The sequence below is a fragment of the Triturus cristatus genome, chromosome 2_2 (genome assembly GCF_964204655.1).
Source record: "Triturus cristatus chromosome 2_2, aTriCri1.1, whole genome shotgun sequence".
In the NCBI taxonomy this organism is placed as follows: domain Eukaryota; kingdom Metazoa; phylum Chordata; class Amphibia; order Caudata; family Salamandridae; genus Triturus; species Triturus cristatus.
In genome coordinates, this window is record NC_140582.1 from 995,308,408 (window position 1) to 995,334,036 (window position 25,629).

The 25,629-nt window shown below is 40.5% G+C and overlaps 1 protein-coding gene across 2 annotated transcripts in view; it reads right to left on the reverse strand.

The window, feature by feature from the left end:
- Nucleotides 1-3,889: 3,889 nt before the first annotated feature.
- OTOP1 (otopetrin 1) overlaps nucleotides 3,890-25,629 on the reverse strand; it is a 176,195-nt gene continuing 154,455 nt past the window's right edge. For both annotated transcript variants that reach the window (XM_085643336.1, XM_085643337.1), the window contains exons 6-7: nucleotides 21,338-22,275; nucleotides 3,890-5,563 (exon numbers count right to left, since the gene is read on the reverse strand). In XM_085643336.1, coding sequence (XP_085499462.1) covers nucleotides 5,393-5,563; nucleotides 21,338-22,275 — 1,109 coding nt within the window. In that variant the 3' untranslated portion in view covers nucleotides 3,890-5,392. The remainder of the gene's footprint in view (nucleotides 5,564-21,337; nucleotides 22,276-25,629) is intronic.

The window sequence follows — 25,629 nt, forward strand, 5'->3', positions numbered from 1 at the left end:
AAAGTTTACTGGGAGGATGGAGTTCTCTGTTCTGACGCCAGAGACCTCAAAGAAGGGGAAACCAGGAGATTGGTGGTCTCCTCGATGTGTAGAACCTTCTTCCTTACTTTGAACAACACCTCCTTGGCAGGACATTTGAGTCAGAGTAAGACATGAAATTGGTTGGCTAACCATTTTTATAGGCCCAACATGTCTGCCAAAGTAAACGAGTTCTGTAGCTCCTATGCAACCTAAGAAGCAAATGGCAAGGCAGGAGGCAAACCAAATGCTCTCCTGATACCACTGCCAGTAGTTGGGACTCTCCTTGAAAGGAACGGAATTGACATTGTTGATCCTCTAGATCCACAAGCTGCCTTGGGCAATAGGTATATCTTAGTGGTAGTGGACCATGCCACAAAATATCCTGAGGCAATACCCCTCAGGACAGTCACTGCTCCCACAGTGGCTACTATCCTACTTGGTATGTTCTCCAGAGTGGGTTTTCCAAAAGAAGTGGTTTCAGAAAGAGGCACACATTTAGTCTTCCTTGCTAAAGGCCATGTGGGATAAATGTGATATTACCTACAAGTTCACCCCCATATCATACAGAGACAATGGTCTAGTTCAATATGGGTTTGTCTGCAAAACTCAGGAGGAGATGGAATGTTCTCCTCTCATGCCTGCTGTTTGCATATAGGTAGGTGCCACGGAAAGGTGTTGGCTTTAGCCCCTTTGAGTTACTGTTTGGGCACCCTGTAAGAGGACCATTTAATCTGGTAAGAGAGTCTTGGGAGAAGCCTCTCAAGAAAACCAAGAATAATGTGCTAGACTGTGTCTTAGCCCTGAGATCTCACATAGTATATATATGTGCAGAGCAAGCAGCAACCTAGAAGCCAGCCAAGAGCTCATAAAGCTTTGGTATGACTAGACGGATACAGTGCCTAAGTACAAACTAGGACAATTGATGTGGGTGTTGGAGCCTGTGGCTCCAAGGCCCTCTAGGACAAGTGCACTGACCCTATCCATCTTAGAAAAGAAGGGTGAGGTTACCTACTTGGTAGCCCTTAGCACTGCCAGGAATCCCCACAGGGTCCTGCATGTGAATAGATTGAAACCCCACCAAGATTGGGCATACATGATCATGCTGATGGTCACTGATGAAGAAGGGGAGAATGGGATTGAGCCATTGCCAGACCTCTTTTCCAGAAATGTGCAAGATGAGTCGGTGGGGGAATTATACACTCTCCCAAGTTGACAGACCAGCACCACAGAGACTGCAAGCAAGTGCTTGAGTAGTTTGCTGGGCTGTTCTCCTTTACCTCAGGTATCACAACTTGGTGTGTACATGATTTTGCCACTGGTGACAGTCTACCTGTCAAAAATAATTTGTACAGGTAGTCTGACCAGGTCCGAGCCAGCATCAAAGCTGAAGAAGCTAAGATGCTGGAATTGGGGGTAATTTAGCCCTCTGACAGTCCATGGGACAGCCTAGTGGTACTGGTACCCAAACCTAATCCAAGAGGGGGTGGAAGGAGTTCTGGTTCTGTGTGTACTACAGAGGGTTGATTGCAGTCACTAAGACGGATGCTCACCCTATATAGAGCTGATGAGCTCATGGACAGGTTAGGTGCTGCAAAGTACTTGAGTACATGTAACTTGACCTCAGGTTACAAGCAGATTGCCCTAAGTCAGGGAACAAAGGAAAGGTCAGCATTCTCAAATCCAGAGGGTCACTTTCAATTTAAGGTGATGCATTTTGGTTTGAAGTGTGTACCTGCCTCCCTCCAAAGTTTGGTGAACAGAGTCCTGGCTGGGTTGGGAGCTTTGGAATTAAAGGTACTTTCAAAGACTTAAACTTCCTTATCCTTACATATACCTTACCCCTAAGGTCTGCCCTAGATGCCCCAAGGGCAGGGTGTCATCTTAAAATATGCAGCAACATTATAAAATATGTTTTGTATGCTCTGGTGAGGGAAACACTGCTAATTTCGTATTCCCCCATTGCAGTACAGTAGCTCCACAGGCTAACCTGGGAAGGCTTTATTTAGCATGAATAATTTCTACCTTTTTACAGGAGTGAGATAAAATAACACTTCAAAGTATTAAAATAATAGCTGTAATAAATCCAGCAATTGCCAAGTTTGGATTTATTATAACTATTATAGGAAATAAGTTGTAGAACTGCTTTCCTAAAGCTACCCAATCCAACTCTGTAGCAGCCTCTTTGGATTAGCCAGCCTTTGACGGCTGAGCCAAGCTGCCTTAATGAGGTGTGAAGTGGGTTGAACTGAGAAAAATGGGACATCTTGTAGGAGGGAACCTGCTGCCTGCAGATGCCAGGACAGAAAGGGGTTTGGGTAGCCAAACTGGCCTTCAAAGTGAGAAAGACAGTGAGGACAGGAAGCAGGCCCCTTCTGACTTCCTGCAAACCTAGCCAGATGGGAGACCCTGTAATTAATTTAGGATAGGAGAGTGGTTAGGGTGGGAGTGTAGGGAAAAGTTTGCCACACCTGTGGGTGCATTTTTCCAGGCCTGAAGATCCAGGAGAGATTTTCTGCATTTTGATTTTTGTGGAACAGTGCTTTCTGGGACAAGAAAATGCCACACTTCAGAGGGTGGCATGCTGCATTCCAATGTTCAGGGGTACCCCTTCCTTGCCAGCTGAGAAACATGGATAAACATGGGAGCAACTCAGATCCCTGCCTGGAAACACGAAGAAGAAGAAGATCTGCTCTGTTGAACTACTGGTCTGCACCACGAAGAAGTGCACGTGCAGCACTCTCTGGACTTCACAAAAGAGGTTTTTGCCTTGCTTTAAAGTTTGAGGAGTGGACTCACTAAAAGGAACAGGTACAAAAGAGCTTCAAGAAGTCACCTGCATCAATTCCACTAAGAAGAGTCCAGCTGACCAGCGTCCAGTGAACTTTCAAGGATTTGACTTGGTCCGGGCATGAAATTCCGATCCAAGTGCTGAGTTTGCAGAATTTTCCCCACTCCGCGTACCATGCTGAGTTCTGAAAAAGTGCACTTCGTGTAGCGCAGCAGTTTTTTCTTTGCTCGAAAATGTTAAGTTAGCAAGCATGAGTGAGGAAAATCCTACTCTAGACCATCAACTACCAGCAAGATTTCTCAATGTGGGTGGTTGAAGATGACCGCTACTGTTTGCATTGAGAAACATGCCGTTGGCATTGAGTAATCTGCTGTTCGCGAAGAACATCTGCTCGAGCGGCAGAATGAAGCAGCACCCTCTTGCACTGCACATGGTGCTGCTCGCGCTGATTTTCAAGTGCGGTAAAAACACTGCTCATGGTTGGCCTGAAACTCTGACTTTGTCCCTTTGAAACATGACCAGATTTCCTGGCTTGGTGCTTTTGGCTTTTAGGCACTAGAAAGCAATTTTTTATTGATTCTTTAAAAATGTATATCTCTGGTCGCTACATTAGATTTTTGTCATTTTGTTGTTGTTTTAATCATAAAACTAGTTTCTATTTTTATAAATTGGTGTTTGATTTTTATTGTGTTTTGTGTCTTACTCATTTGCTGTTATTGATGTTTTTCAGATGCTTTACAAACTTGTCTCCTAAGTTAAGCCTGTCTGCTTGCAGCCAAGCTTCGAAGGGTTGAGCAAGGATTAATTTTTTCATTTCTTCACCGGACCTTATTTTGATTGTTTTGTTATTAGTAAGTGTAGGTACCTACCTGCCCTTAATAATAAACCACCATAAAACAGACTTAAAGCTTTTGCATTAAATTTCAAATATTTCTTGATATACTCCCCTCTCTGAAATCAAGTACACACTTTGAAAACAAAACAATATTTATTGGTAACCTTTCGATATGTTTTGCCAATGTCAATAAATACAATCAATTTTGCAGACACTTTGATGGCATTTAAAGAGGATTAGGGGACATTTTATCAGCACCTTGGTATATTTTCAATGAAAATATAGCTAACTGGAGGTTTCTGAGCTGCATCTATATACATTGCTGTCTATTTCATAAAAGCAATCAAACCCATCTAGAAAGCCATTATAAAGACATTTGCTATTGCATTCCTTTGAAATGGTTCATATAGGAAGAGCACCCACTTGCATGATCTTCAGAGCACTCAAGCACTAATACATATGTAGTAAGTTATATCACTCCATTGAGCTTTCACTATAGGCAAATCCATTTAACCTGTAGGTTACACGTTTAATTCTGGCAGTGCAGTCTCACCCTTTCAGCCGTAAAGGTTGATTAAGTCACTATTATCATGTTGAATCATAGTAACAAGGACTGCTACTTTAACAGTCAACCCAGTCGGGTGCAATCCATAATTTGTCAATAGGTCTATATTATTATTTGGTTTCACAGCATTTTTGGAAAAATAAATTACTACAATTATGTTTTCCATTTTCCATATGATTAGAAATCTTAAAGAACAATTCACATTTGTAAAACATGTATTAAATAATCTCCATAAATAGAGAAGGCTACATTTTGTGAATGAAAAGGACAAGTGTGTTCTTGGAGAAAGCCAAAATAGAAATTCTGGGAAAATCCATGGAATATAATATCAGCTCATCCTCCATATATAATGCTCAGCATCTAAGGGCACATTGTGTTTCAGTCATGTGAGACTATATGGAATTCAAAAATACAGATACATATTTTTAAATTGTGCTGCGCTTGCACTCTACTGAGTAGCTGGCAATTTTCAATGCTTATATTTTAGAAAAACGTTTTTTCCTTATTCGATTTTTATTTCTTCACATTCATTTAAGTGACAGAAAATACTTATCAAATCATTCTGGTTCCAAGCTAGCATGGAGCTCATAAGTATAATGAATCTGGAAAAAGTTGAAGCGCAACAGAAAAAGTATAAATTATTATCTAATACAATTCTTGAATGTCTATCATACAATAAAGGCAAATGAAAAAGACACATGATATAATTTAGGGTTTGATACATTGCTCAATAAACTGAAAACAATTTGAAGGTGAAGGTTGCAAAATTTCGATTTAGATTCGAAATTTGGTAAGACATTTAGGAGATAGCAATACTTTGATATAGTTCTTTCATTCATAAGCAGCATTCAACTTGTAGATCATAGCAACAGTAATCGTTTTACTTTTGTTATGGACTGCTGCCGATGCTGTATCTGCTTTTATTGGGCTCTGAGTTTCATGTTGATCCTAGGTGGTTGTAAATCTTGAAAATCTTCCATCACTTTAATCTTCAAATAAATATCCTTCAACAGTCCTACAATAATCTTCAGAGGGTGGCACTCTCTGTGTGGCCACAAAGTAGTCCTACAAATGTCTGCACGTTCGAGCACAATGCACTTTAAAGACCGTGGCATGCCACATTCATTGAGCCCATCTTTCAGTGCTACAACTCAGTGTTTATTTATTACACAAAATGTTATCTTTATGTCTTACAGTACACCTCAAATAATGAGGATGCTGAATGCATTCGATAGAAAATAGAAAAAGGCATTGCTAGATTAACAACAATAATCCAAGGCTCAAAGCCAAAAACAACTTCTTCTAAACCATTGTCATATTGTGGGCGGCATCCAAATGCTGGTGGAATCCATAGCTGGAGAAAAAGAAAACATTTTGTTTAGCAGCAAAATTGAAGAATATACTGAAAAAAACGATTTTAAATCAAATCCCAACAAGATTTGTCTGGAGATGATTACTAGTGTAAGAGCATGTGAGTAAAGTTTTTAATTGTAAAACTATTCAACTAACGGAAATATAAGTCCATGTAAGTGATTAGGAACAAATAACACAGTTGAATGCTGTCCTATACTTCCAATTTCAGAGAACAATGTATAATATACCGTATACCTTAGCAAATCTTGATCACCAATATCTATGAGATATACAAATGATGAAAGGATTGAAAGCTTTCTGTCTGCTGTGAAGACTAGGACCACAGACCAGTCTTGATGGCGAGACACTATAAATCTGGTGGTTCACCAGCCCAACAAAACTCATAGCTGCCATCCCTATTTGGAAGTGGGAAAACTGCTTTCTTTCCACCAACCCTTTAACCAATGGGCCACCTAGTAAAAGGGATTCTTGTCCTGCCATATTTGCAGTAGGATGACAATCACTAGATTTCTCTGCCCAGGATTGGTATGACAAGCATGGAGGTCAAGGGCAATTAAATCTCTCTATGACACCTAAGTGCAACTCTTTGAATATCAGGGCTATTGTTTTATATACTTCATGAACAAAGTTGCACTTTGGGAGTTCATATTTGAATAACTTAAACATTTGTCTAGTGCAGATACGTTTTAAGGCATGGGCAAAGTAAACTCTGGCCCAGGACCACAACCTTCAAAGAGGGCCCTCATTAAAATTTCATAACAGCTTCCACATTGTCAAGAGTTAAAAAATAACAATTTTATTTACTTACGTTTTTTTGAGCCACAAACAATCCTTAGAGGCTTTCTTCCTCTTTTTAAGTGTGCTGCAGAATACAGCACATTTAGAGAGAGGAAAAACAAGAAGAAATAAAGATATTTCTCCTCATTGCACCTCTATTGGGAAGCCATATAATTTTGACACATTACCAAGGTTACTACTCCTAGCAAATCTGGGAATGTTCCAAAAGCATGGGTGAATGAGTGGGAACATAATGCCTTTCCAGGGCAGAGTAAGACAAGGCAGCAACTTGCGCTGTTTCCCGTTTCTCCGGATTTGCAATGCAAGATGGCTTATAAATTCAGAGTTGTGCCAGGCAGGGTCCCCCAAACTGTGTTTGCCAGGGGCCCCAAGGGCCCCCAAAATGTTTAAGATGTTCCTGTAGGCGTAACAATTATGGTATCTTCTCAGAAAACTCTTCAGCCTTCACAGCAGCTTTTGAAATAGTGCTGAAAACTTAGAGATACCCACCAGACAGGTGAGGATCTCTCAATCTAGAGAGTGGGCCTCACCAGAGGAGAGGAGGCCATAGCTGTCTGTCGACCTCTAAATGAGGGTCACTGTCATTAAAGCAGCATAGCAGTTATAATGTAAGATATGATGGGCTCTCTCTTTTTGGTATTCCTATACCTTGCACCAGGAAGTACTGCTGCATCAGTTAATAATACTTTCTGGTTGTGAGAAGAGCTGCTCATTATGGGGTTTTCAGTAGTGAATGGTGACTAACTTTGGGACTCTGTGCGTTTACATCAATTCATGCTGGTTTTGCCTCAATATTGAACCTTTTTTACCCAATTATTTCAACTGCTTTAAATAGGTGAAAGGTGCAGGTAGAAAAAGGAAAATGCTGTATCTAGGCAAAAATTGTAATTTCCAATTTGGTTGGTAACTCCCGGCAACTGCCTAAATCAAGAACTACAGACCACCTGGAATGGGGACCTAATTACAATTCAAAATGGGTGATGATCACATTAATTTTAAACTCCTACAGCTATATTTTTACCTTCTGTTTCATCATAAAAATCTGTAAAATGTTGGTACTATAAATGTTTGTTGTGACTACCCCCTCCTGCTTCCTCTCTGTCGCAACCCCAACTTGCGTCCTTTGCCTAATGATCGAGCACACAGGACTCATGTTGCTTTACCCCTATGGCACCCTATGCACACTATGATATCATGACTGATATTTTACCCACATCCTCATTACCTATGTGAGGGCTCATGTTACTTTACCCCTATGGCACCGTATGCATGCTATGATATTATGACTGATGTTTCCCTAACACCCTCATGACTGATGCGCCCCCAGCATCCCTCATATCTAATGTTCCTCCATTTCCCTCATGATTGATGCGCCCCCCGTATCCTTCATGACTAATGTTCCCCCAGCATCCTCATGACGTTGCTTCCTTAGCACCTGTAATTCCATTGTGATGAAATACATGCAAACGTTCCCCACTCCCCGTGAACCAATGGATTAACTGCACCCGTTAATACTAGGGCCTTGGTGTGGTTTCATTGGAATCCTTAGAGACTATAGACTTTTGCTCCATTCACTCTCTGTGAATTACTCCAGCGCTTTTTGTGTATTTATACTCTGGACCCTACCTGCAACCTTGGCACAAGAAATGTATCTCACAAGGATTAAAGTCTTGAGCTGTGTGTTTCTCAAATGAATAGTAGTGCCTAGAGAAATCACTTCAGAGTCTTTGATATATGCATGAACGTTGCACCTCACCTTGTGTTCCGAGTGTATCCCTAGTTGTGCAAGTAACTCCAACCTTTGATCCGAGGGCATTCTGAGGAGTGCAAGTAACTCCAACCTTTGCTACGAGAGTATCCCTAGGAGTGCAAGTAACTCCCACCTTTGCTCCAAGTGTATCCCTAGGAGTGCAAGTAACTCCAACCTTTGCTTTGAGTGTATGCTTAGGAATGCAAGTAACTGCAACCTATGTTTCAACAGTATGAGGCACCCGTGATTGTATCAGAACCTGGTATACAAAACAGTGTATAAAACAAAAAGAAGAATATTTTTTGATGGTATTTGATTTATTTTGAGGTGGTTCAATCTCTTCTTTAGGCAATCTTGTAAGCTTTAGCCAACAAGTATTTCTTCGGATATGGGGGATCTCCCCACAACTTTCTCAAGGCTATAATAGAAAGAAAAGATTCAGTTGCAACATTGTTTACAGAACTTAAACCAAAAAGTAAACTTAAATGCTTAACATATTTACCCTAAAATGAGCATTCACTTTTAAGTATAAAAACATCTGAATTCTGTTTTGTGGAAACTCATGCATATAAAACATTTTCCTGTTTGCTTAAATTACATTTTTATACTTGAAAGTGAATGCTTACATTAGGGTGATTATTGAAGCATTTAAGTTTACTTTTTTGGCCTAAGTTCTGCAAACAGTGTTGGGATGGAAGCAATTCTTACTGTGAAAGTGAACCAGAGCCTGGTAGAGCCACTGATGGCTCCGAGCTTTTCTGGGATGATTTCATTCCAAACTACTCCGCTTTCCTTCATGTGTGAGAAAGGGCATACTGAGACATTGACCTTCGATCTCATCAATAAATCTACCTTTGGTTCTAATTTAGGAATCCCTTGGCATCAGTCACAGAATCCTGCTATTAACTGGCCCCTCCATCGAGCCTCCTTGGGATCCTATTCCTGTCAAACTCATTACTATAATAATGCTCGGAAAGTTCTGTCTCTCTTGACTTGCGCAGCCCCTAAACTGCATCCCACGCAGCCTTATTTGGTGGAGGCAGATGCCTCCCAGGTGGCTGTATTAGGTATGTTATCACAACAGTAGTGAGGACACTCTGGAACAGACACCACAGAACATTGTAAACTCAAAGCACATAGTAGGTCTTTGCTACCTAGAGTCCCTCTTGGATAGAGTGAGGTAGAGTATGAGTCAAGAAGAAATTAACTCTTGAGTGACTAGGAAGGATAATCATGTGCACAATGAGCTTCCTTACCATGGTACCACTTTATATGTCCCCATGAAAGAATTAAGACTGGAAGTTATAATCTGGTGTCCTGATCCTTCATTAGTAGGTCATCCAGAAATCCAAAAGACGTTATCAAACTCTCAGCCATGGGTTTGGTGGCCCACATTGTCCAAGGATGTGCATGACTATGTCCAGGCCTGCCCAGTATGTTCTCAAAACAAGACATCCCAGTCCTCCCCAGGCTATATACGAACCTTGCCAGTGCCTCCACATCTGTGACATACCATAAGCATGGACTTAATTTCTCACCTCCCCAACTTTAATGGCTATACTACCATTTGAATGGTAGTAGATCTTTCTTACAACATGGTGCATTTTATTTTCCTACAACAAATTCCCGCTGCCAAGACCCTCGCAATCCTGTTTATTCAACAAATCATGCAGTTGCATGGACTCGCCTCAGTCATCCTTTCTAAAGGGGGCCCGCAATCCTTTACAACATTTTGATGGAGTAGGTACACCAGGTTTTGGAACAGACACTGCAATATCTATTGACCTCTACTCCTAATGGTTGGCAAATCTTGTTACCCTACGCTAAATTTGTTTACAATATCTCACAGCATTCAGTCACAGCGATTGCCACCTTTTATTGCTAGATTGATATGCATCCACATATGTTACCCAAAAATGTCGTAATGCATTCCGAAAATGTACCTATCATACAAGACTTTGTAAAACATCTGGCTGATTCACAACAGGAGGTGTTATCACTCTTACATTAGACAAGTTTGAGTAGAGTAAAAAATGTTAACAAGCATGGACAACAAAAGCCAGATCACAAAGGTGGAGATCAAGTTTGGCTGTCCACTAAACATCTGTGATTACAGGGAACACTTAAGCTACCACCCAGATATGCGTGTCCCTTTTTCATTGAACAAGTCATTAACCCAGTAGCTGTGAAATTACCTTTGCCAGATGCTTTACCCGTTCATCCAGTGTTTCCTGTGTCCCTATTGAAGCCCTATTTTGGCCAGACCCATCCTGTTACCCCTCTCTCACCTACAACACTGGATGGTCATTTGGAATTCAAGGTACAGAGAACCCTTGATTCTAAGCATGAGAAAGAACGTTAGTTTTACTTGATTGGTGCAGATGTGATTCGTCTCGATCTAATTGCATTCTGTTAAGGCCAGGTTTGGATTGCATTGCATATTGTAAAACATGTTTACACGTCCCATGTGAAAACGCATTGAATAGTGAAAGACTTTATCTGTGCTGACATTTTTATTATCTTTTGTGTCTAATAAAATACTGTTGAGAACAGACATTTTGACTACATACATGCATACATTTGTAAGTGTAAATTGTATTGTGCTTCAGATTTGTGTTGGATCTTCTACATGTCATTGCATTTGGCAATGTACTTGATTGCACTTCCTTGAAGCAGGAGTGCTCTTTGTTGTAGCACATAAACTGTATGCTCACTGACCACAATTTGATGGAGGTGTCAGTGCTGGGTGTACTGTTTTACTGCTGCTGTTTCTTGTAATAAGTATGTGTATGCCTCTTAATAGTATGGGCAGTTTAACCAAGGGCTGGGAGGTTCTCAATTATTTGAAAATAGTGCTAAAACCAAACAGGCATTTACGGGTGAGTATAGATGTGTTTTTACTGATAAATATGGATAAATTCCAACACTATAAGCACAGACTGTATAGGGCTAAATACAGGCAGAAGTTGTATGTTATGTTATCTTTATTTATAATGCACACGGATACTCACGAGTGTACCGGCACGCAGCCTGCAAAGAGGGTGAGAGAGTCTGTTTAGGCAAAAATATGTGTTTTTAAGTTTTTATTGAATACAGCTAGGTCTTGCAAGTTACGGAGGGCAAGGGGCAGCTCATTCCAGGCAACAGCGGCCATTCTTGCCTGCGAACTGTCACCTAGCCTCTGATATTTGAATCGGGGGACCTGAACAAGACGATAGGATGACGAGCGCAACTGTCTAGCTGGAACGTAAAAAGAGAACCGTTTTTGTAGGTAGGGTGGACCGAGGCCATGCAGAGCTCGATGACCCAGAACCAGTGCTTTAAACTTCACCCGAGCCACCATAGGCAGCCAATGCAAGGATCGCAGGTCATTTCACACGTTGCTCCTGGTGGACACGCCCAGAAGAAGTCTGGCCGCCGCATTCTGGACCACCTGGAGCTTTTTTAACAAAATCCCGGGATGCCCATGTACAGAGCATTGGCATAATCAAGCCGGGATAAAATAGTTTCTCTCACTGCTTGGGGAAGAAGAGGAAAAAACTTCCTCAGGGTCTTGAGAAGGCCAAAACAGTTGCCGGCCAACTTCTTGATATGGCATGAGAAGGAGAAGCTTTCGCCGAACCATACCCCTAAGTGTTAAAAGTTAATCTCCACCTTACCACTGCAAGTCTTCATTACAAAGAACTTCCTATGGGTGTCTGTTTACGGATATAGCTTGACAATTACATTCTACAACTGTAGGTATTTCTATGGCTCTGTGAGTTGTCAGGCCCTGACAGGCCAAGACATAAGATAAGAAGTAATACTTTTTTTCCCAAGTGAAAATGTTATTGTGCTGCCCGGCTAGCCAAGCTAATTACCCTCTTTTCGAATGTCGTACTCAAAGGCCAAAACACAAATTAATATTGTTTCAGTGTAATATGTGCTATCAGCAAGATGCACATCTAAATTACAATCCTTTTAGTACTAGTAAAACTCCTCATTCATTTTCTAGCTGAAATCCTACAAGAACAATACACAATAAAATGTTAGATATGTTTGCTGGACTATCTTTCTAAGCTTCTACAACAGCAGAACAAGCTTTAATTAATAAATTATCTAAGAACAACAAGTCAATATGTTTCACTGAGCACAGAGATGTGCATCCATGCTAAAAATGACAGAAGATATCTGCAAAAGAGGAGAAACCCACAGCCAATTCTATTTTTTCAGTCACATTTTCAGGAGAACTTTCAGAAATTTGTTGCAGAGAGTTGAGAGCAGGCTTCATTTCCATTGTGCTTTGAGGAGTTTTACAACATTAGAAATCAAAAGCAGAAGTACTGAGAGCCAAGGGCCTCATGTGCTAAGTGTTTTACCAGCCACAAAACCTCAGATTCAGTAAATCTGAGGGTCTGTCTGTGACTGTTAAAAAACGGCATGGGAACATTACCTTCTCTTAATAAGGTGTGTGTGCCATTTCTTTTTTTTATGTGACCTGTTTTCCTTGAAAGAAAATTGGACGTATTTATTAAAAAGATTACTTTACTTGAAAGCAGTCGCAGACATGATGGTTTGCTGACCCCAGCAGAACACCATCCCTGTGAATGTGGCCAAATATAGTGTTTTGCATTTTCAACCTATCTCATTCATATTAATGGGGTAGGTCGACTTGTGAACCACTACAATCAGGTATTTTGAGAACCCACCTATTAGGTTGGGCCACAAAATACCAAATTGCGTAAAATATGACCACTTTTACTGAATCCATTTTAGTACATTCCCTATAAGAAATCGCAATTTGTAAATTGTTATTAGTCACAATTTACGTCTTACTTGGAATCTTTGTAAATGAAGCCCCATGACCTCTTGCCCAAATATTTTTACAGAATAGTTGTGAGAGGCACCTTTTGATTAATTCAGCTTACCTGACACCTACAGTGATATTTTTCACAGAATTCTGAGACAATTACCTTTGGATTCCTGAACATAGAACATAGAATAAATCACATAGAGAAGTTTGTCTATAAGAAGGCCTACTGGATGCCAAAAGCTTCAAACCTATGATCCGGTCCAGTCTGCGTGAACTGAGCTTCAGAAGATTTGTTTTTAAAGAAAGTTAGCTTTCTCCAGTAGACCAGTGTCCTAGCATGCTCTTTGTTCTAGATCACACTGAAAAGATACCCTTTTAGGGTATCAAATACGATTCTATATGAGAGCAATCAATTTTTCAAGCAATTTTTATGCTAGTGCTGATTATGCATTCTCAACTGAACTCACCTGGATCACATACAAGAAAAATATCTACAACCGGACACACCCAACATACGTCGAAAGATTAAAGATGTATTAATGTCATAGGAAGCCACAGATGCCTGATCATATTATTGCTTGAAAGTGGGTTCCGGTCATAGCAAAGATCTATGTGGACAAACTAACACCAGCAACAAACAGAAATTGCTAGCAGAAGGAGACCTTGTGGGCCTAATCATTCAAATTGATCAAGAATCAAACACACCACCAGAAAAATTTGATCGGGAAGGGTCAGAAAACAAACAACACAAAAAACATCAAATCAAAAGAAAATTACAAAAAGAGCAAAAACCCTCTCAAAAATCTAACAAAATCAATTCAGAACCCTGGTGCGACATTAATATCACCCTTTCATTCAATATTTGGGGCTATGAATCCCAGTAAAAAAATTTACCTTCCTAAAGAACCCAACAACAGTTATTTATGCAATGACAGATAAAATTGCGGACCTCCCACAACCGCTGACACTGCAAAAGTTAGGCAGTCCATTAGGCGAGGACTCAATTTTAAACACAGATTAGTGTCTAATCACAACAAAAAGGGACTCAAATTCCAAGAAAAATCACAGCTAAAAAAGCAATAGGTACTCAGAATGAGGAACCAAAAACAATTAATTCTTCTAGATGCACGCAAGTGATACATGCCTAAGTGCACACTAGGGCTCTACTTCATTCCACCCCCAGATTGGAGATATTGAAATGTGGTACAAAACAGGACAATTCCCACATGAATAAAGCAAATGACTCATGGCTTGAATCAATCTCACTGACAAATAACATGGATTTAATGCAGGCACTAGAAATTACATCAATAACTCCAGTTGCCAAACAAATCAGTGAGCCTTTTCACAGAACAATTGTAAACCAAACAACAAACAATAATCGAGATATCAAGCTAACTGGAACAAACAAACAGTGACGATTTGAATTCAAAAAATAAAAATTTAAGCAAAAAATTGACAACAATTTTGTTTTACCCAAACTTGCAGCAGCGATGGCTCGCCAGACAGAACAAGGTCACCAAAGGCGATAACTAGAAAAAAGGAACCGATCATCACAACAATGACAAAGGTAAAAGAGCATAAGCTGGAAAAACAATTGGAGGACCTTTTAAATCTGCATACCTTACTAATAAACACCCTGCAAACCTCAATCAGTGTTCTTAACATGCAGTCAGATAAACTGGACATCAAGATTAATCTAACGGACACAATGGAACAGATGACCGCAAAAGACCAGATTTAGGCTTATCAACTCACAAGGAAATGATTAAACTTGACAAAAATCAACAAGAAGTGGTCTTACAGAGAGGCACTCAAACAAACAGAGGCCAAAATGTTCAAATACTAATAAACATAAATGTACACTATGCCAACATGATGTAACAAATGTGAAGCCAGCAACCAGAAAAGGCAGAGCCCTACTAACACCATAGTACACATCACAGGGCCCTCAGGATCACATGAATAGAGGAAATGTCCTAAGTTTAATGGCAGCTATACCGTCTTTAAACCATCTCTCCACAACTGGCCTAATAATATTGAGTTTATCAGCCAGAGAGACACAAATCAAAATGAACAAACTCTGTCCACCTGGACGTCACCAGAGACCGTCTCATTAATTTTAAACGCAGTCCAACAGTTCGAGGACTGGGGTATAACACTCTCTAAGCCTGCAAAGCGATGCAACCCCTTACCCTTGTTACAACAGCATAACACTCAATCCTAAGTACGCAGCATATCTCCAGTATACTCCGTATTGCAAAATGCAAGAGGTAAATTGATAGGTATTGAGTCAGAATAAAAAACACAAAGAAAGACCGAGGACAAACACGGCGGGCCCGGATGGCTCCACGAAGGAAATGACTCAATAACAATAGAAACAAAGGGAACCAGCCATCATTAAATCTCTTATTGTGGAATATTTCAGGGGCAAAGACGAACTCCAGCATAAATCATCACCAAAACATTATGAACTAATTGCCCTTCAAGGAACATGGCTGATCACTTTAGTCCAAGTAGCAGGCCACATTCTTCACCAGTTAAAGCAACAAGATCCCAACGACATGGCAAACCAAATGGTGGCTATGCCATTTATTTCTCCACTGCACTAAATATTACGTCTGTTCAAACGCCTGCCACAACAACTGATATGCAATTGATTAAAATAAAGTTGGGGCACAGTAAAGTAGCAAGTACAATCATTCTTACAAAAGTGTATGCACATCCAATCAGAGAGGAAAAAAGTGCCCTATTCAACAAACTGATCACCGCAATAATGGAATAAGGGGTCAGATGTACAACCAACAATTTTGCAACTCGCAAGTTGCGTCGCAATAGCAACTCGTAATTTGCAAGTTGCAAAATGGGATGTACAACAGTGTCAAAGACACTGTTTGAAATACACAATGGGGTCGCAAATTGCGAAGCTCATAAATATTATTGAGCCACTCACAATTTGGGACCCCATTGGGAATGGTAGGCTCTCCCATGGATGGTGGCCTGCTGGGCTCAGCAGACCTCCATGCCTGGGACTGCTTTTAAATAAAGCAGTATTTTATTTAATGCAGCCTGTTTTTCTAAAAGGAAAATAGGAAGCATTTCAAAAAATGAAAATGAAACGTTTTCGTTAAATTTTTTAAGGGTAGGCAGTGGTCCCTGGGACCACTGCCTGCCCTTAAATAATATTTTCCCCTGCATTTGCAAGTGCATTACCACCCTCTTGAAGAAGATGGTCATTTGTGAGTGTATTGGGACCACAAATGCGGTCGCAAAACATTCATACATGGGGTTGCAGTTGCTATTAGGAAGGGAACGCCCCTTCCTAATAGCGACTCACAATTCCTAAATAGCGAGTCGCAAACAAATTGCGTCTCGCTATTTAGGAATTGTACATAGCACTTTTACATTTTACATGCGCAAACAGAACGCAAACCTGTTTTCGCATGCAAAATGTGAAAGTACTATGTACAATTCCGAAATAGCGAGTCGCAATTTATTTGCGACTTGCTATTTAGGAATTGTGAGTCGCTATTAGGAAGGGGGGTTCCCTTCCTAATAGCAGCCGCAACCCCATGTATGAATTCCTCAGGGCTGGAAGTAATACAAATAATTTTGTTGTAATATATTACTCTGTTCAATACATATACAAATTGAAAGCCCAGACATACCCATTGTGCGCAAAAGCGACTAATCAAACATAAAGATTGTGTGTATACCCTGTGCAGGAAAACAAATAGGTGAGGTATCAACACATATAACGTTTCTAATTTGCTAAAACATATTCTTTACCAATACAGCCATTTCTAATAAATCACCTTCTTGTTGGTGAGTCAACATAAAACCTTTAAATAACCAAAGTGCCATTTGTTGTTGATAAACCGTAGGAGCTATACATGCTCAGTTTCAACCTCAATGGTATTTAGAATGAACGTTAGCTTTTTATAATATTCAATGAACATAGTAATATACTACAGCAAAATTATTTTTATTACTTCCAGCCCTGAGGAAGTCGTAGGGTACATGCCCATAAGACGACGAAACGCGTTGGCATAAGGGAGTGGAAGATTTTGTATAATAAAGGACCAAACAAGCCCAAGGAGACAGAATCTTTTTGTTTCTTTACATTATTGTATCATTTCGATGTTATAAGCTGTGTGTGCTTCAGTAATTGTGAAATATCTCTTTCCGACCCTAGCCTATCTGAGTGAAGTTCAGCACAGTAAAGGCGCAGTAATCCTTAAAAGACTTCCAATAAAGACATATAAAACAGAATTTGGTCTACCACTGTACCCCTCTCCAGCACAGGTCCGCCTGGAATGTGGAATACTGGACCACATCTAGCCAGAAGTCATGCAACAATGAAATTAAGGCACAAAATGTGGTCAAACCTTCAAAATCCTCCTAATACACTCTCTGGAAGGTGCAGGAAGATGATCCCCGATCAGCCGACACCAAGTATTTACAGTCATCAATAAAGTCAACAGACGTGACAGACCTCTGGCAACAGAATCTACTGTACCCAACATTTTGACTAACACTGAATAAAGTGGCAAAAAGGCACTTTCTAATTGAAGATAAAAACACATTTAGCAAGCGTTCCCATGCATGGATGGTATTGCAATCGTATTCTGCACTACAACCCGCAGCATACTTGAGCATAACATACTCCCTATAATTAAAAAGAAAGCTACTAGCAATACATCTTGGATAACTAATCAACTAATCAAGGGATTAGAAATAAGAACCAGGGGGAGGGTGCGAATAATAGCATACGGGCAGAAAATATACGTAGAGGACTATACATCAACGCCAGATCTGTCTCCAAACATGCCCCGGAAATTTGGGACTTGTTGGATGATAGTAAACCAGATCTCTGTTTCTTTACAGAGACATGGTTCCATACACACTCGGCCCCGGCCTTAGCGATTGCCTTTCCCCCAGACTATAAAGTATTAAGGCTGGACAGAATAGGTAAACGAGGGAGAGGATTGGCCATTGCATTTAGACCAGGGGTATTGGTAAAGTCGATAGACACTGTCTCGTCCCCCATATTGGAGCTGATGATTGTGTCTATCGAACAGGCACACGATCACAAAGTATTAGGAGCAGTCGTGTATCGCCCACCGGGGGAGAACAAGAAGGAATTTTGCACGGCGTTATTAGAAATTTTGGCTCCATACGCCCTGCAAGGGAAGGATTTCTTCCTTTTGGGTGACTTCAATTTTCATTTGGACCTGAACTCTAACACAGATACTATTGCTCTCTTAACAGCCTTGGAATCATTGGAGCTGCGGCCTAGGGTGGTTGGCCCTATGCACGTGGCAGGTCATACTCTCGATAATCTCTTTACTAATATATCTATCTTGGTTACAGATCCTCCCTTAGTGGTGAGTTGGTCGGACCATAGGGCTCTGAATTTTTCCTTCTTGGCACCGAAGGGCCTGCAAAAAGTGCAAGGTCGAAGGTTGGTACGTAGACATTGGAGGAAGGTCTCCCCTAAGAGCTTTAAAACACTATTTCTTCCCCCCCCCCCAGCTCAGTGAATGCCAGGACAAAAATTCTGTGCTAGATAAACTAGAGTCAGAGGTCAGTAGAACCTTTGACATGATTGCCCCAAGGAAAGCAGTCGGAATCTATGACAAAAAGTGTCCAGCTCCATGGTATTCAGATAATTTAAAGATTGAAAAGGCGGCTTGTAGAACAAAAGAAAGAAGGTGGAGGAAAACCAAAACCGATATAGATAGAATGGCCTATAACATCGCTCACAGGAGGTACCTAAATAATTGCAATGCGGCAACAAGAGTTTTTTTGGCCACTCGTATAGAGGAGGCAAAGGGCTCCTCTAAAGAATTATTTAGGATAGTAAAGGAATTCACCGCACCCAGTGTAATCAACTCATCGTGTCCTCCTACCCAGGAATTCTGTGACAAGCTAGCGAGTCACTTTAAAAACAAAATAGACATCATCTATGACTCTTTTGTGCCGCTACCAGAGAACTGGGAGGAAATGCAGAACACTGTGAGTCCCCCGTCGGTGAGTCTGGAAGCATTTTCAGCTATCACGAGGGAACAGGTGCTACCAGTTTTGAAAGGCCTAAAGTCAGGGTCGCCGCTAGATATAGCCCCCCCCCCTTATGTGCTGTCAGATCTAGCCATGGAGCTTGTTATCCCTATGACAGAAGTCTGTAATGTGTCACTGACGACTGCTTCCTTCCCGGCTAGTTGGAAGAAGGCCTTCATCAAACCTCTGCCAAAAAAAACATCACTGGGCGCTGCAGACCTGCAGAATTATAGACCTATCTCGCTCCTCCCAGGATGCTCCAAAATTATGGAGGCGCTGATAAACCGCCAACTGTCGGATCATTTGGCTCAGCATGGCCTGTTAGATCCCTCGCAGTCGGGCTTCCGTGCTGGTTATAGCACAGAGGCAGCGCTGATGGAGGTAACAGATACCATCAGGCTTTTACTGGACGAGGGGACCCCGGCTGTGCTGGTCCTACTTGATTTGTCAGCGGCCTTTGACACCATCTCCCACAGAATTCTTCTGCACAGACTGCGGGAGATAGGTGTCAACGGAAGGGCCTGGGAGTGGATGCGAAGTTTTCTATCAGACAGATCGCAGTGTGTGCAGATAGACTCTTTTGTCTCTCAGTCCACAGTAGTGCAGAAGGGGGTACCGCAGGGTTCTATTTTGAGCCCCACTCTGTTTAACATCTATGTGGCCCCATTGGCTGCCATCATAGAATCCTGTGGTTTCCAAACCATCTCCTATGCGGATGACACTCAGGTGCTTATCCCCATAGAAAAGGATCACCTACTGACTAGAGAAAGATGTAAGAGCTGCATGATTAAAATCTCCAGTTGGATGAAAGACAACTATCTCCAACGTAATCCCAGTAAGACGGAGATTTTATTGTTCGGGAAGGCAGAGGAAGTATGGACAGATGAGTCACTAGGTCCCCCACCCCTTCCAAAAAAATGGGTAAGAAATCTGGGTGTGATTATGGATAAGAATCTATCCATGGAACAGCATGTCAAAACTGTAACAGGTAAATGTTTTGGCCTGATGCACACTCTAAGGAAGAGTTTTCCATGGGTGCCCCTCTCTGCGAGAAGGGTCCTGGTCCAGTCACTATTAGTGAGCAGACTTGACTATGGGAATGCTCTTCTGGTAGAAGTCAGGGAAGACCTATTCTCAAGGCAACAAGTCGTACAAAATACGGCAGCGTGTCTGGCTTTGAATAAACCTCCACGCACGGCTTCTGCCCCTCTACTGAGAGAGCTACATTGGCTACCAATCAGAAAGAGGGCTCTCTTTAAACTCCTTTGTCTAGCCTTTAAAGCACGGGTCGGACATGGGCCGGCTTACCTCACAAAGAAACTAGTTTGGCACTCTCCGGTACGGTGCCTAAGATCAAGTGGCTTAAAATTCTTTCAAACGCCGAGAATTAGGAAGAAGAAAATGGGGGGTTGTGCCTTCTCTTATCTTGCGCCTAAGTATTGGAACCAGCTGCCCTGGGATCTGCGCTCCTGTACAGATTTAAACATCTTCAGGAAGCACTTAAAGACCTGGCTGTTTAGCTGATCTGTTGCGGTCATTCAGAGCCTGCCTCATCTGCGCCGAGAGATCCCTTTGGGGATGATTTGTGCGCAATATAAATGTAATAATAATAACAACTACCGACTAATGCTAATCAACCCACATGGAAATATAATGGACCAATGTCTTGCAGTCTATGTGGTGCAGCAAAGCAGGGTTTTGTTCACCTAATCTGCATATGTTCCGATTTAAAACCAAGTCGACTTTTATTGCTAAAAAAGCTTTTTAACGCTAGGGGGATTCACATCTGCAAATTTGCTATACTAAAGTGTCTTGATCCAAACGCGAACGATCAGCAGCTTAATTGCAACTTGGCCAAAATGTTTCCTTCTGGATGAGAAACTAAATAGAACAGGTATCTTGCCACACATCATCATGGTGTCAAAAGCACAAAAGCACTTTATGTAAAAAAAAATTGCACATTCATATTATCTCTCTCTCCCCATAACGCATTATTGGTGACTATCAGATTTTAATATGCATATTATATTTGTCGTAACATGCCCAGTTTTATTGATGTATTGTCATGGTTTTAATTAACTTAAACAATAAAGATTATTTATTCATATTGCTTGATCATTGCTTAATTATATTTAGATCTTAAGCTATGGAAAGACATCCACTCCCGCCATCAATGCTTGATGTTGACTTAGCTTTCAAGAAAGCTCTCAATAATTTTGTTTATTTTGTTGAGTAGCTGTGGGTGTATCTAGGTATTTATGTTTTAGCTGTCGTATGTGTATTGTGGATAAAATCAAATTAATGCTCAATATTACCACTATTGTAGGTTAGTAAACTAAGCTTATGAATCTTACCGAAATATTGCAGAGGAAGAGGAATGCAGCAATGTTCTTCAGGACTCTTCTCTTCTTGCTGAGTTTCTTTGAGCTTCCTTCTTCGATTGCTAAGTCATTAGCAACAAATCTAATGGAATTGTTATTTCCCTGATCCCTTTTGTCTCCATTGCCATTGCTTTCTCGTATGGAAGCATTCCCATTAGTCATGTAAGGTAACTCTTTATTCCACATTGTAGCCCCTTCATTGCAGATCACTTGACATGAGGAAGAAAGGGACAGAGTGCTCTCACTGGACACTGTCAGTATCCGTTTAACAGTTTTCTTATCACTTTTGGCCTGTTCTTCTTTGCGATGGATGCATTCAATGATAAACAAGTTCTGAATATATTTTTCAATGATGACTAGTATAGAGTAGGGTAGATTGTACCAGGTATAATTTGGATGGGTGTCTGCACAGATTATGGCTAAAATTGACCCCCATGAGATAAGCCAAGACCCACAGGCTGTGCCAACTAATAAGTCAGCATCCAATTTTCTTGCAGGACTTTTTGAATCATCCAGTGATCTATCTTCAGTTCTAAAAATTAGAAGACCAACTATTCCTGCAGTACACATTAGAGTCAGCACTATGATAGCGTACATATAGAACAAGGTCAATGCGGATTCACTTTTGGCTTTTGAACGTCCAATCTGAATGAGGTAGACAACTAGGATTGCAATTGTTGTGGTCAGCACAAGCAGGCCCATGATTGTGCCAGCAGTTATTCCATGGAACTTAAAATGCAACTTATGTTGAAGATGGGGTTTCACTGTCCTTCCAATGTTCTTCCATAAGACGTAGAGCATTGTGGATGATAAAATGTGGTATTCAATGGTAAATGGGTACAGGTAGTATATTCCTTGTGAAAATATTGAGCATATGCTTGTTGTACAATTGCAGAGGGGTGTATGAAGATCTAAAATGGAAAGAAAGGGGAAATGCATGAGATAGTGCCACTGTTGATTAATTTCATGGTACAATTCATAATTATGTAACACTACTATAAAGTACTTTCATTTTTCTGCATGGTTTGTGTTTTTATCATCCTCTTAGAGCACAGCCTCTACCATGACAATAAGATTCAGAAGATTATTCTTTTAATTATTGGTAAGAGCAAACATCAGTGACAGTCATGATCATGTGGCTCTCCTTGGGAAATAGCATTTCCTTTTAGACATTTCCTTTGAGAAAATAGATGTCTGCCAACCTTGTGAATTCACTTGATCTGAGCAGGTTATGGCCTAGAGATTATGCAAAAAACAGTGTATTATTACAGACAGTAGTGTCAGGCCCCATTTGCGTGGACTACAAGGCAGATAGGGACTAACTGCAGAGGCAGGGATTACGCTCAGGTGTAGATCACTCAAACGTTCTCACAAGTTAAGTGTGAAACTTAGGGGCATATTTACAAGCCCCTATCGCCATCACAACCTAATTTTGAAGGATGTTGTGCTGGTGGTAGAGGCTTTGCCTTATTCACAAGGGGGCGTTAAGCCACTTAAAACATGGCTCAACGCCGCCTTGTGAAAAAGGCACCCTTTAACGCTATAATTAGCGTGAAAGGGGCATGCAATGGGTTTTGTGGTGGGCGTTCCACCACTACACCCATTGATTTTGACGCTGCCCCATATTTACAAGGGTGGTGGAAATAAGGGGCAGGACCAAAATTAAAACCAGGGAAAACCTTGTCTTACCCTGGCGAAACGAGGAGAAATGTTTAATTTCTCCTAGCTTTTGCTGTTTCCATGTGTGCTGCATTGTGCAGCACACATGAAAACAGAAAAACGGCAGTTATTGTTTATGTGTACAAAGGTGTCCCTTCCTGCACATAAACAATCTGCCCCTGCGATGCAGGCACCCTTGCACTACGGTGCAAGTGTGACTGTGTTGGTGCTAGGCAGCTATATTTAGCTCCAGCACAATGGGAAACACAGGGCTGCACCATATTCTTGTATATATGGTGCAGCCCTGCATTTTTAAAGTGATGGAGCATATCCTTAGCCTTCTTGGCTTTACAACACACTTTGCCACTATACTAGTAAATATGCCCTTTATAATGGGATCCTCCATCGAGAATTAGTCTCTTCTCGTAACAACTATAATGTGCTTATTTGAAAAGCAACGGTATTTTCCCCCTGTATTAGAACGTCTTTAAAAGAATTAATCTTTCATATATATTTACTAAGTAGATATTTAACTTAGTCTCTGAGGCTATCAAGTGTAGCTCACTAGAGTTAGCCATATCACTTCATGAAAATTACAACCTGGGTTCGAATCTTACAAAGATAGTGATAAAATAATTTTAAACCTTGTACATTGTAAAATTTTCTTTATTTAGTAATGTTTAATTCCAATAATTTAGATAATGTATATTATTTAAGAGTAATATCTTCTAGAAATTAGTTTTTTTTCAATGAATAAAAGGGACCCTTTCATCAGGCAACGCTTAACTTTTCCCACCGTTTTTTGAATAGCCAATTAAGACGGGCAATATATATAATGACTAGAGCTTTCGTATGGTCTCACTGGTGTATCAAGACGGGAGGATTGTATTCGTGTCAAACTTTGAACCAGCGGTAAGGGTAACCTCTACGATTCAAGTGGGTTGGGAGGACTGAATCTAAGACAAGGATTTGAAGTACTAAAATTGAGATTTGTTTGTTGAAATTAAATTTAGTTACATGTCTTTTAAAAAAAAACGTTAGTCAGTTCTGATAACATATTAACAGCTATGATATTCTAATAAGTCTTCAGTGCAAATACTAAATTCAATTACGCTAATGATTTTAGGTTTGAACATCAATATAGTAAGGATTTGAGCAAAACCGGCTAGTGAGCATTAATAGTGTGTATAATACATATGGTAATTTGTTAGTAGATAATATATCAAAGATTGTTTAAGAATTTCTTTTTTATTGAACTCAATTGATTAAAAATCTCTTTTTAGATCGTATCATGGATCAATAGCTGGAATACCATTTTGATTAACTATGTTCTACCGCAAGACTATTTGAAATTAAAGGCTTAATAAAGTGAGATTATCTTTCACAATTGAGCATTTATAATAAGGAGTCTATTTAGTATACTAGTTAACCTTGGACTATCTCAACTTTAGGAAGGAGGAACCTAAAATATAGGGACAACACATCAAGGATGAAGAAATAATAACTCTTTCTTACGATTCAAAAATACAGTAATAAAGGAAGAAGAGGTAATCTCTGCTCCTGTACCAGAAATATTACAGTCTTTGGTATATGAGGGATCTAAGTTAGGTTGGAAATTTAACAGGCCCATTTTCTTCTTTTTTCTGGTTTAATTATTCTCAATCAAAAATGTCTTTTGTGTGTATATGGATTAATGTATATATAATGCTTATTGTAATATCTATAACTTTCATAGATGGTTGCATTTGTTTGTAAAAATTCATTTACTACTGTTTAGAAATGTATGAAAACATTTTTTGTTGAATGTCAAAGTTAGATGAATCAATTCTAAAATATATTTAATTTTTGTTTAGATAACAGCCCTGAAGAAGCGCAGTTGGCGCGAAACACGTGTTGGCTATTCTTTGTGATTTCCTTGTGTGAAACTGTTAGCTTCTTAAAAGAAATAAGAGAAAAATAAACATCATGAAACAAATGGAAGAAGACTAATCATTTATGGATTTTGAATAATCGACCAATATTGTTCTCAGAAGTTGTTTTTTGTAATATTTAAATAACACTGGTGGGGACTGGCGTCTGAGACTTAAAGCGCCGGGCAATTTTCCTGCAACCCATTTGTTTTGCTGTAAATATGCCCTTTAGTTCAACGTCCATGGCGTGTTTTATACCAAAAAGCCTTAAGTGAGTGCCGCAGATTTGCCTTTGCGCCTCTGTTTCCCTCAGCCACAGATGCAGCTAACCTTCACAGTTACCTAATGTTGGGCTCTGCGATAGGCACCAGTGGTGTTCCTGGCCTCATGAAGTGGACTCTTCCTTTGTGGATCACCTTAGTAGCTCCTGCGAGAGGGATGCTCTTCGCAGGACCTGCCCTGCGGGCAGGCTTACACTGCAGTACCAGACCTTGGCTGACTTCAGCAGCAGAGTTCCTCTGGAGTTGACTGCAAACCAGCTTGTGACAGTTGTGGTCTTCAGGCCGAGCTATCTTTGTGGTGTCTAGAGGCAGTTGCGGCCTCCAGGCTGGTTTGGACTTCCTCTTTCAATGGTGCTTTGATCTCTTTTTCCTAGTTGGTGGTTGTGAGAGTCATACTTTTTGCCCTGATCACCCC